The 13201-nt window shown below is 40.5% G+C and overlaps 1 protein-coding gene across 1 annotated transcript in view; it reads left to right on the plus strand.

The window, feature by feature from the left end:
- The window catches only part of PLA2G4F (phospholipase A2 group IVF), a 41754-nt gene extending 29590 nt beyond the window's left edge, over nucleotides 1-12164 (plus strand). The window contains exons 15-20 of the mRNA XM_019552348.1: nucleotides 1703-1840; nucleotides 3871-3978; nucleotides 5243-5437; nucleotides 5832-5998; nucleotides 8412-8598; nucleotides 10919-12164. Coding sequence (XP_019407893.1) covers nucleotides 1703-1840; nucleotides 3871-3978; nucleotides 5243-5437; nucleotides 5832-5998; nucleotides 8412-8598; nucleotides 10919-11139 — 1016 coding nt within the window. The 3' untranslated portion in view covers nucleotides 11140-12164. The remainder of the gene's footprint in view (nucleotides 1-1702; nucleotides 1841-3870; nucleotides 3979-5242; nucleotides 5438-5831; nucleotides 5999-8411; nucleotides 8599-10918) is intronic.
- The last annotated feature ends 1037 nt before the right edge of the window (nucleotides 12165-13201 follow it).

Below are 13201 nucleotides of genomic sequence, written 5' to 3' on the forward strand. Positions count from 1 at the left end.
AAAGAAGATGGCTAGCATGAATCTAGCCTATGAAAGGTGTGAAAGTCAAGTCAAGTAGTTTGTATTTGCTGCAATAGAGAAGGTCTTAGTGCAGGGTTACAAGGAGAAAGAGAGACATAATCTAAGTGATGAACTAGGCACTTTGAATTTGAGGAATACTAGAAGCGAGAGAAAAAAAATGTTGAGATCCACAAGATAACAAGACCAGAGTTTTAGGTAAGGATGCATAAAAAGGCTATATTCTCAAAATGTTGTATAGGAAGAATTGGCAGGGTTTAGTGAAACTGAGAACCTAGAAAGAGAACAATGTTTCTCTCTTCAACAGTGGTGTAACCCCAGTGGGGCAACTGTCCTGGGCATTGAGCTGGAGGTGTGGGGGTGAAAAAACGAATGCTGCTGGCAACCTAGCAGTTGTCACAGCATCACCAGTGGCAACTGGAAGTTGCTAATGCCCCACGCTGTAGGTGCCCAGCTGTGTTGCTGTGCCACTGATGTTTAGCAATGCTCATGGCATTGTTTAGAACTATCTTAACTAGATTGCTCTTGCAAACCTACTAGTCTGAGTTGGGAGGTGATGTGGCCTCTGCAGAGATTGCTAGACTGGGCTTTTTTTCTAGCTCTGCCACTGGAATGCTAGGTGACCTGGGGCACTCTCTGTGCTTCAGTCTCCTTATCTGTAAAATGACATTAATGACATTTCTGATGATGAGTATTAAACAGGAGGTAAGGATATTGATAGCATCCTTTATTAATCCATTTTTCAAGATAAAATAGAAATTGGGCCTGAGTAAATGGTTCAAACAAATTTCAGAAAGTTTAGATGTTGGAAATATAAATAATTAATTATGGATTGAAGGTTGTCACAATCTCATTTTGAGTAATGGTGTTGGCAGGTACTACTCTGCTTGGTACTGACATGCTTCCATAACACACTGTGCTGCTGTTTTAAAATAGTCACAAGTTGTTTCACACCTTAATGATTCAATCAATAAATATATGAAAACTTCAGTGCTGCAAAGTATTTATCAAACCATCTAATTACTGAGCATTCTTATTCAGGTGCTTCACTACATGTTCATTATTAAGCATTTAAACCAGTGATTCTCAACTAGGGTGCCATGGCATTCTCAGGTACCTTCATATCTTTTCAAGGGTGCATTGCAATGTTAGCAATGTTAGGTGTGCAAACACAATTCACAAGATAAACCCAGAGGAAAGTAGGCATCAATAATGTTAAAGCATTCTGACCTGTTGAAGTCATCTTCAGTTCTTTGCAACAGCAGAATTGCCCTGTTCTTTTCCTATAGTTAAAAAATGAGCGGAAACTAAGAACTAGCACTTTTGGAGAGGTGCCTTAAATCTAAAAAGGTTGAAAACTGTTGATTTAGACAGTCATACTGCTTCTAGTGCCACTAGCATGATAGACACTAAGAAATCCTAGCTCCTAGCTTCATTGACAGGGGCTACCTTTCCCATGGATTCTTCATGGAAGCACCTGAAATCTGTGACGTTCCTGTGCAGAACAGCCTTGCCAGTTCCACTGCATGTGTGATTCACTGAGAGAAGTGGGCAAAAATTTTCTGTGAGCACTGCTGGAAGAAACAGAGGGATGTTCTTCTTCAGCCATTTATATATGTTCAGAGGTAAAGATGACTTAATTGCATTCCTGAGGTTACCATTTATTTGCTGTCCTTGCTCTTAGAATGGTGTGAGTTCACTCCATATGAGGTTGGATTCCGGAAGTACGGGGCATTTATCCACACAGAAGACTTTGACAGTGAGTTCTTCATGGGCCAGTTAATTCGGAAACGTCCAGAGCCCAGGATTTGCTATCTACAGGGTATGATCTGAAATTAGTTGTTTGGAGGGGAAGATTAGAAACTCAGGAACATAAGCCCCTATCTTATTTTGTCCATGGCTGGAAAATTTGAAAGGTTAAATAAGCCAAACTTCTCCAATGATTGCAAAAAAGTCCATCTATATGTTACCAAGTACAATCCAGACTTCCTTGGTCTGCAAGCAGACGTTGTGAAATAATAACGTTACCCTGTCTATACTGTTCATGTCAGTTAGTTAACCCTGAAACCTAATGTTAACTGTTTTACTCCCTGTTACTTAAAAGTATCCTTTGCTCACGGGTGATTGTGGTGGTGATGGTTAGGAGTACTGGGTCTAGTGGAAATCAGTAGCTGTATACCAACTGCCAGCTGGTATCTGTTCAAAAAATATATGGCAACACTGGAGTGGCATTATTTCTCTGCCTGACTCTCTGATTCTGCTTTTCAGGCAAGATCTCTGCTCAAAAGAGTACTATCCTTGGCAGAGAGAAGTGGCCTACTATTGGCAAACCTCATTCCTCTGTGTATAAAGAAGAAGAGACAAATTGAATCAGTTGCCTAAGATCCCTGGGGAAGCTTATTCCTCTGGGCTGCACTGTGGTCTCTGCTGGATGCAGATGAGTGTCATGGTCTGAACCAAGAAGTTTGAGGACAGTCAGGAGCTGAGGGAGGGGATCTTGAATTGAAAGATAAGAAATGGTTTTTCTCCTGAGAATGAATTTCTGTAAATGGCTGCCAGGATTGAAAATACAGATATTAGGTTTTTGCTAGGTTTCACACATTTGCTAGTTCCCAGATGAAGAGCATGTGAGGAATAGTGCTTCTCAACAGCTGTAGCTTATTTAAAATACAATAGTGTTCTTCACATGATGCAGTCAAGGTTAACCAGGATTAAGCTATTTTAACGGTAGTACAGTCTCTTGGATCTTATCTTAGAGCAGAGCTGGCCAACCTGTGGCATGTGGGCCACAAGTGGCATGGGCAGCCTCTGTGTGTAGCATGTGGTGTCTTGGTGAGGAGGAAGGCAGCACAGTGGTAGATGAGGTAGGAAACAAAGCAGAGCTGCGGATTGACAAGAGAAGGGGATAAGAGTGGTGCTTGGGGAGGGTGCAGGTCTAATTTGAGGCATGGCTACTAAAAAAAGTTTGCTTCCCCCTGTCTTAGAGCATGGGAGATGTTGCAGCAATATGTCCACGGTAGTGTAGGGCATGTTTTTCCCATTTGTTACATTGGAACATTTGAGCTGCAGTGTGCCACGTAGGCAGAGCCTGGTCAGATGTCAGAGGGATGCTTCTGCGCTGTGGTGACTCTATGGGTCGAGGTCTACCTAAACTGCAGCGAGACGAAGGAATTTTTATGCAGTGCTCGTGCTGCGTGGAGCTGATTTCATGGTCTTTTTGTGGCAAGCCCCCTCCCCCCACCACTGATTGGCTGAGGAGCCTCAGAGGCTCTGCCTCTTGCTGCTGATTGACTGAGAGGCCAGTCAATCATCTTCTGACTGAAGCATTGCATCTGGCTTCTTAAAAGATGGTACTGAAGCCCTTCATTTTCCCAACTGGCACCTTCACTGAGCCTGTCACTAGCTCAGCCTCTTAGCAGCTCTCTCACAAACATCATGCTCCAGGGTTGCAGGGATTGCTGCACTTTCTTTGTATTTCAGTAAGCTTTTTTTTTTTTGCTCCACACACAGTCGCAGAAAACACCATTTTTCATGGTGATTGTGGAAACCGTTGTTTTTTCTACTTTCCACGAAAATCTCAAAACCTCAGTTTATGGTTTTAGATCAGGTGCTATTGGTAACCTTAGTTGCTTGTGTGTTTATTATAGAAAGATGTTTTTGAAGGTTGCCGTGTAGTGGAATGCGTGCACGTGCTGTGAGGGCCCGGAGCAGCTGTCCTGCATGAGACCTGTCTGGAGGCAGTGATCAGCAGCCCATTAGGCCCTTCCAGCAAATGCACTGGGTTTGGGAAGCTTAGTTGTGGTATCAATGCTTCCTTGTCTCTCTTGCCCTCACCCCTCCTTCTCTCTGCAGGAATGTGGGGAAGTGCCTTTGCTGCAAGCCTAGATGATATTTGTCTGAAAGTAGTTGGCATGGGACTTAGCTTTCTAGAGCCTCTGAAAGATGTCATCAAAGTCATAGGTAAGAAAGTCCAAATACCTGTGCGGTAGCTGCTTCCGGAGGTCTTGATTTTTCAGCAAAATCACATGACATTCATGTATCAAAATTGAAGAAGTCCTTTATAGTTTTCAAGGGAAGAGTAGGGGTGGTGGAGCTGTATAGTTAAAACCACCCGAGTTCCACTGTCTCCTATTATGGGGCATCTCTTGGAAGGACATGCACTGCTTATTGTCCTTCATGCTGCGTAGCACATAGAACCTACAAGGAAGTGTCTCCGCTCCTTTGTCAGCCTCTCTTCTTTCTAAAACTGACATGCTGTTCCATACTGCTTCATTTCTCTCTCTCCTATGCCTTACCATGTCTCATTGGGCCACCACCTTTTCCTTTTTTCCCTTATGGTTTACAATGATTATTCAATACCTGTATTCTCTCTCTCTTGTTTAATATTTGTTCTTAAAGGCAACACTGTGACTATAAGCGTTGGCAATGCCTCTTTGAGGTAGGAACATGTTACTCATGGTTTTAGTTTTACAGATGGGGACCTGAGGTTCAGCAGTGCAGAGACGTTAGGTGACCTGTCCAAGGTCACACAAAGTTTGTAGTAGATCTGGGAACTGAATCAGATCTCCTGAATCCCAGTCCAATGTCTTAACTGAAAGGACAAGAAGAATGCTCCAGTGCCATTTGGAAGACCTAGCTTCATTCCCTTACTAAGCTGTAGATATTGTGTACAGCTCTTGAATCATTTGGTCTCCCTGTGCCTTTAGTTCCTCCACATGTAAAATTTCAGAGGTTGCCAAGAGAATAAATTAATTAACAATTGTCAGTTGTTCATTTACCCTGATGTTAGGGGCCATGTAAGTCCCATAGGTAGACATTCTTTCTCTGTGTTTGTAGATTTTACCATACTACTTCCCACTGCAGGTATGAGAACATCATAGTGAATTCTGAATGTTTCATGGTGACCATTGTCCCCTTGTGCAACAGAATCCATAAGATCACAAGGTGGCAAAGGTTTCACTGAAATGAGTTAGAAATTATTGCATGACTCATGCAGGTCAACCTAAATGAGATACGCATATTATGAAACTTTAATATGTATTTAAGTAGATTGGACTTCATTCTATTGTGCCCAGATGTTTTGGGTGGGGGCCAGAGATGGGGGAGCAGGAAAAGACTTCCATCAATAGATTAAACTTTTGTAGGTGAATAGATTTGCTGCTTAATGTTGGATTTGGTTAAGTATACTTTGAAATATATTCTGATAATTCTGTGTTCTTCCTAGATGACAGCCGAAGATCCCATTTTTGGGACCCAACACGGTTAAAGACTCGTCTAGTTATACCAGGGGGACCCTTGCTACAAATTTTTCAGGATTTCTTCAAGTCCCGTTTCACCAGTGGTGAAACCTTCAACTTCATGCAAGGGCTGTATCTTCACAGGGATTATGTCAACATCAAGAAGTTTGTGGCCTGGAAAGGTAGCTGTTCATGAAAGAAATTGGGCTGTGTTTTGAATATTTAGTTAGTATTTTAAAATCATCTGTTACTTTACCACATGGGGAGAATTTCCTGCTAGTGTAAGTTTGGTTCAGCTTCACTGAAATCAATGGAGTGCTGCCTATTTATACCGTAATAGAGGATTTGACTCAGTTAGTCTGAGAATTTGTCTGATATGAAGTAGCAGGTGGTAGACATCTGCTTTCTGCTTTGCTTGCTGGATATCCAGAAGGCAGACCTGATTTTGATGTGGGACTATAGCATGTGTATTAAATAATTTTTCTAAAAGTTTCAGTGGCTGCTCCTTTGCTTGTTTAGGTGAAGGGTAACTAGAAGTGTTTTGGTAACTAATGTGACTTCTTGGATACATTTCAGGCACTCATCTGGACGCCTTCCCCAACCAGCTGACTCCCATGGAAGACAGCCTGTATTTGGTAGATGGTGGCTTTTCTATAAACTCTCCCTTTCCATTGGTGCTCCAGTCAGAGCGCGATGTAGATGTTATTGTCTCATTCAACTATTCTTGGGAAGCTCCATTTGAGGTGAGATCTGACCCCAGTTAGACAAGGGGAAAAGCATGGGACCGTATATTAGTAATGGTTACATGAAGCAGTCATAGATGTTTTGACATATGCTCTTTTATGGAGAAAATGCATATTTTAGCAAGTCTGTGGTCACTTAGATCTTCAACTGTCACATCACACACTTCACTGTGAAATTCATACTACAGCATAACTCCGCATTTGGAACGTCACAGTGACATTGGTGATTTGAATTCCACTGTTTCTGCTTGAAAAAAGCATAAACTGCTATTACTTCATCTAATGGAAGACTCTTCTGGCAGTATATATAGTATGTAATTGTGCAATTCTAATTCTTCAGCAGAATGTGTTATTAGGTGAGAAAGCAATGGTGATAGCTGTTTATTATTCTCCTCATGCTAATTGTGGATCAGGCAAGTGTGTATTTTAAAACGTTTTTTAACATAGCTAAATTCAGCATATGTAAGCTTAAAAAGTTAATCTGAATTTCTAGCAAAGTATCTAGATATAATCTGTTTATTTTCAACTATCTCATCAATGTAAATATTGGTCTTAGTAAGACATTTCTCAGCGGCTGTCCACTATATGTTTATAGAAGTAGAGATCCATGAAATTCGGTAATAGCAGTTGTTTCATCATTTCATAACAAACTGCTTATTTTATTGCTAGAAATGGGTAATAAAACAGTATCCCATTTTTCTACAAATGTGTCAGATGATGTATTTCTAACATTCCAATGTTATATTTGCGTATTAATTACAGAAACATTTTATCATTTGGTTTTATTGAGGAAAGAAATCAGAGTGCCTTCTGAAAGTCTCCTTTCAAGTCTAACTGTGAATGTTGATATAGAAAATGTCTGTAATTTTCAAGTGTGTAGTTCATTTATAATACTTCTGCAAAAACAGATGTACACCTCAGACACCAGCTGGGAATTTCCTTTGTTTGAATTAAATGGAAATGAAATTGAAGTGTGCTTTGAGAGAGTTTTAAAAGTGATGTAGTGTTAGTTACACTCAATTAAAGGTGATGTGATATTAGCTTACTGTTTAGATTTTCTCCCCTTTGTGTCAGAGCCAATGGCTGCCTGTACATGTGCTGGTTCGTGTTCTAAATAGAAAGCTCTGGCGTGGCCTTACCGTCATATGTGTCAATTCCCATGTATTTAAAAATGGCCGCTGGAGCATTTTTACCTAAACCTCATTCAACAAGGTTTAGATAAGCATTCTGTAGCCATTTTAAGTCCTTGGGAGCATAATACATGGAACGGTGAGGCATTTTAATTAGAGTGGCTTTCTGCTTTAATTAAAACACTTCCTCCATCCCCAAGCATGTGGCTAGGCAGCCAATGGTTTAAAATTCCTCAGAGGGCTAGAATTTCACTATATAAATATTGTATAAAATTTATATATACAATATAAATATTGTATTCCCCTATTCAGGCAATGTACAGAGCTAGTTTGCTAACTAATTCATTCTGGGAACAAGGCTAATGAGGTTCTTTTAACCAGGGAGGGTTTTTGAGTTGTGAAGCAAGAAAACACAAGATTAGTTTGAATTTTTGCAAATTGCGCATTGGCATATTTCTCTGCCTCAGATGTTATGCCGTATTTTAGTTTTTGTTTGTTCTTTTTTCTCAAGAAAACTAATTTAATCTTTTCCCACATCATTCATTTCTCATTTTAACCCTTTTATCTGTTTAGACAGATGCTGGGAATGAAAGGTGTTTGGGATAGAAATAATCTGGGGAAACTGACCCAAAAATCAGATAGGAAGGCAGTAAACAGGGTGCAGGCATACATTGCATTTATTCTGGGCTGTTGTCAATTTCCTCTGGAGATAACACATGACACGTAGCACTTATGCCAGAAAAAATTCTGTTCTCCAATATAAAGTTACTTCTGAGGAGGCAAGATGTATATTTATTCTAGAAAAAGTTATTTCAGTGTGTGTGTGTTGTATGTCTACTCCAACTGTATGTCACTTCGATGCTGGAGTAGTTATCTTTTCAATGTAAACTTGTTTCCATAGCATTTAGTGGTCAAGTCCTATTGCAGTGAGCACACAACTCACTGAATAGATTATTTTTTAATGCTTTTGCTATTGTTTAGTGTCAGAAATGGTAGTGTAACTAGGGCTGGATCAGTGGGGCACCAGCCCTAATTGTGGCTGCCTGTTTTAGAGGTGACACCAGCAGCAACTCTCCATATTCTGCCCTGTCCTGCTCTGCCACTCCGTCTTCTTCCCTGTTCCTTGTGCATGTTCCTTTCTAGCCCTCCCCCCGCACCCTTGCTTTTTAGCACTTGATAACATTGCTGAGTAGGAGGCTGAAATTTTTATCTAATGCTCTCCCTCTAAGCATTATGGTTAGGCATAACTGAAATAACTCTTGACATTTGTTTTCTGATCATAGGTCTTGAATTTGACTCAGAAATACTGTGAAGAACGGGACATCCCCTTTCCAAAAATCATCTTGAGTAAGGAAGATGAAAAGAAGCCAAAGGAGTGTTATATGTTTATGGATGATGAGGACCCAAAGGCTCCCATAGTGCTTCACTTTCCATTGGTGAATGACACGTTCCGGAAATACAAAGCACCAGGTAAGGGAGAGTGTGTGCAGATTCCTTGCAGCATTCAGGTATGCTTAGCTAGACAGGGTGTTGGGACTGCCTGGACATTCCTAACTGTAACAGCTTGAATCTTTTCCATTGTTAGTTTCCTTTAACTTATTAAACTGCTATTTTCTTACAGCCAGAACAACATCAACTTTGTTATCTGTCTCAAACGCTGGTTAAGGGGTGGAAGAATCTAGCTAGATACTTACTTGTTTATCTGTGAGCTAGTGGCTGCCCCATGGAATATTTTTGCCTTGTATGATGGTTAGCAGTGACCTAATCTTTATGGTTTAAAATTTTTCATTTGGTGGCATAAAGGTACTTGTATTTGCATTATGGGGACTGAAGTAATCTCTTAACTTTTGCCCCAGACCTTGTAATTTACGGTTTCAGAGCCATTTTTCCACTTGAGAATACAAATACCTCTTGTCTACTAGGCCTCTAAGATCCATTTTAAAATCAAGTCTAGAGAGCATAGAAAAAATGGGGCTGTCTTTTAAACATATCTACAGACCCCTGCCCACTAGGGTGTAAGTTGTCTCTTTTTTCCTTCTGACACATGATTACTAACATGTCTCTTACACACTACTTTCAATAGGGTCTTTTGGATTTATCGCTGGGGTGTTAAACACTTTAATGACTATGTTTTTAAAAAGCAAATATGTTACTAGGGATGTTGGTTGTAGCTGTGTTGGCTATGTCCATCTAAGGACATAGGCAGACATGGTTCTTTGGGTAGATGTGATATCTTTTATTAGAACAACTAAATAGTTGGAAAAATTGTTCTTTGCAAGCTTTCAGGCACAAAAATCCTTCTTCAGGCATAGAAAGAGTCTGCTGGTGAATTGTGTGCTCTCCTGGGTCGAATAGGAGCCAATATGTAAAATGCAGGTCTGTGAAAATGCAAATGCATGGCAGTGAGGATCAGAGGGATGGGAGACAGTAGGTGTGAGACAGAACCAGCAATCACCCTAAACATACCAAAAAAGCTGTAATTTACAGCCAAGCTTTTCCATGCATCAAATTTGCATTGAGGAGAATACCCGTGGTCGTCACCTCACAAATCTCAAAAGGGCTTTCACCCAACAAGGACACCCTCCAGAGAGAGAGATTATACTTTTGAGAGAGTCACCTGGTTGCCACATGAAGAATTGCTGCAGTACAAAAAGAAAAGCCTCATGAATTGCACACCATTAGTTATGACTTACTGTCCTTCCTTGGAACCTAAATAGAAAATCATCAAACAATTCTGACTCATACTAGAAGAAGACCCAGTTCTTAAAGAGGTCTTTCCAGAACCACCCGTTCTATCCTTTAAACAATCACTGATGACCCCCGCCAACCTCATCACCAGAAGCAAACTTCTTATGGCCCAAAGCACACCAAATGAATCCAGACCATGCCAGGACAAGAAATGTAAAACCTGCCAACACATCTCCACAGCTCCCAGAATAACTACATCCCACAACAGAACCATCACCATTCCTGGATCTTACACCTGCACCTCCAGAAATATAATACATCTCATCCAGTGGACCAAATGCCCTGATGGAAAATATGTTGGAGAAAGCAAACAGCAACTGCATACCAGAATAAATGCACACTGGAAATCTATCAAGGAAAAAAATACCCAATTACCTGTGGGTGCACATTTATCACAAGACAACCACTCTCTCTCCGATCTCTTGGTTCTAATCCTCAAAGGGAATTTACAAAACATCTTTTGTAGATGAGTCTATGAACTTCATAAATCTACTGGATACAAAAAAATCATGGACTAAATATAGACATGGGTTATAATGTGCCATAAATCCAAACTCCAGGTAACCTGCCTGCAGTTTACCTCCTACATTCTTCTATCATTAGTGCACTATTTCCCCCCTCCCACCTGTCTCTCACCTATTGTCTTCCATCCATCCGATCCTCACTGCCATGCATTTGCATTTTCACAGACCTGCATTTTACATATTGGCTCCTATTCTACCTAAGAGTGCACACAGTTCACCAGGTGACTCTCTCTATGCCTGAAGTAGGATGTTTGTGCCTGAAAACTTGCAAAGTACAATTTTTTCCAACTATTTAGTTGTTCTAATAAAAGATATTACATCTACCCAAAGAATCTTGTCTGCCTTACTATTTTCTGTAACAGTTTAGTAACTTGATGCTGTCAGCTAAGGAGAGGCAAAACTAGCCAGAAGAATGACCCAGATTCAATACATGTTTAGTTATTCTGTGACTTTCTCTGCTGTATCTCATTAAAAGGTGTGAGGAAAACCTTCAGAATTCATTTTTTCTCTTGCTACAGGAATAGAACGGGAGTCAGAAGATGAGAGATCCTTTGGTGACTTTGTCATTGAGAATAAAGACTCTCCCTATCGTACACTAAACTTTACCTTTGAGCCATATGATTTTGATAGGCTGGTGGGAGTGAACTGCTACAACGTTCTGAATAACAAGGACATGCTCTTCAAAGCCCTCCATTTGGCTCTGCACAGGAGGAAGTTAAAGAAGGGCATCAGGACCTAAGAACCTTCTTGGTGTGGGATACAAGTGGACTGTGATGCGCCAAAGGCATATGGTTCAAACAGCCACACTGAGGCTGTGGCTGCTGCAAGCTACCTTCTCGAATGGGAGAGGCATGCATAGCACTGAAAACTTACTCCAGATATGGTGGAAACCTTTCTCTTTCTCTCCCTCTCCCACTCTTCTGTGCCTTTACAGAGTATGCAAAGCCCAAAGAGATAACAATAACAGTTCTTTTTTTACCAAATGTCAAGTTCAGAGTCACTTACCTATGTGTGTTTTAAGGAGAAAGCAATTTTTCTCTTGGTGTTTGCCACAACCACAGGTACAATGGTGTTTTAGAAACACTTATTCTATTCAGTGACCCATGTAAGAGTTGACATTGGGATGTCAGGAGTGAGATGTTGGTAGAATCCAAATCAGACACTATGGCAAGGTATGGAGGAAGAATTTGGTTTGCTAACAGAGTCCTATGTTTTGAGGCCCAGATAAAATGGGCTCATTATTCTACAGCCTAATTCAAGCATCTAAGCCTAAAAGATTTTTATTTATTTATTTTTAATATCTGCTTCATGTAATGTTTTAAAGTGTTCAGTGTTTGGGCTATGAAACCTTTAAACAGGTTGGGTGCTAGCAAACAGAGAGTGCTTTCCTAAGTGTTTCTAGAGCAGTTCCACTTAACAGCCTTCTAGCGTAGTTGGGGAAGGTGCTGGGAATTTCTGGTAAAGAATCCTTGACTCTGAAAATTGCTTCCCTCCTGCCACTACAACCTGGCCCTTTGATTTTTGTCCAGGTTTTGTGAGCACTCATCTACTTTTGCAGAACTTTTTATGGACGATGAAGGGAATGTGTTTGAAAGAGGTTGGAATGTAGGTTGTTTTTTAAAGTTGGCTGGATTTTTTTGAGGTAGTATGTTTTTAAGAGATTTATAAGATGATTTTATTAAAGTGTTTGTGTTGGAGGAATTCTGTGATATATCTAGTGCTCACGATGTAGGCAACTTATAAATGTGAAGAAATAAAATGAATGTGAGATGCTGCTGCCATGTGGGATGGAATTGCTTTACTTTGCTCTACAGTCTAATCAAAACAAAGTATTTGGGAATCTCCACTGTTCAACATGTGTGGCATTTCTCTGAACTGAATGTGCTGACTCCATATTTGAACTGTCATGCTGGGAAGCTTATGTCTTACTCAGAAATGAGTTAGTTTATCATTTTTGTTAACTTTTAACTACTCCATTTCTAAAAGCAACAAGCAAATAGAACTGCCCCCGCAAAACCAAATCAAAACAAAACAAATAGGGAAATATAGAAAATGCATGTTTGCTTAATGTGATTCTTTGAGGCCACATGTGTCACAGGCCAGCTGGGCACTGTGAGTGTATCAATTCTATCGCTGGCCAACTGGGTGAGGGTATCATCCACTGGGCTGTTCAGTTCAGTTTTGGATTGAGGAGGCAAAGTTGGGAGTGAAGCAAAGGTAAATTAATTATAGCTTACACACACAACAGTTAACAGAAAGATAAATGCAATAAGAAGATAATGCAGTATTAAAGAGCTAATAGTAAATAATAACAACAGATAATAACAACAGATAGATGGATCTATTCTGTCACAGGCCAACTGAGCACTGCAAGGGTATCAGCCACTGGGCTGTTCAAAACAACAGATAGACAGACATGGGTTGACAATTTATCGATAGTCCCTCGATGCCAAGTGATTCCAGTGAAGTCAGGCATCCCTGATTGACGCTGTCGGAGGGATTACTAGGGAAGGTCTCTTGATTGGGTTCCGATCCGCACTCACACCAGGAGTCCAGAGTCTGGGCTGGAACAGCAATGACCGTTCTGTTTGCCTCCTTTCTGCTGGTCACCTGATGCATGTGCTTTTTATACCTAGTTTTATGCTAATCTGTTGGCTTTAGAGCCACTCACAATCTTGCCCTATAGCTGTTACCCTATGGGATTGAAAGGTGTTAAAAATTATCATAAAAGGTTACTACCTAGACTCGGGTTTATCCAATAAGCAAATTACAGTGGAGCACCTTTAGGTCTGAGATTGATA

The sequence above is a fragment of the Crocodylus porosus genome, unplaced genomic scaffold (assembly GCF_001723895.1).
Source record: "Crocodylus porosus isolate Cpor-Errol unplaced genomic scaffold, CroPor_comp1, whole genome shotgun sequence".
NCBI classification, from domain to species: domain Eukaryota; kingdom Metazoa; phylum Chordata; order Crocodylia; family Crocodylidae; genus Crocodylus; species Crocodylus porosus.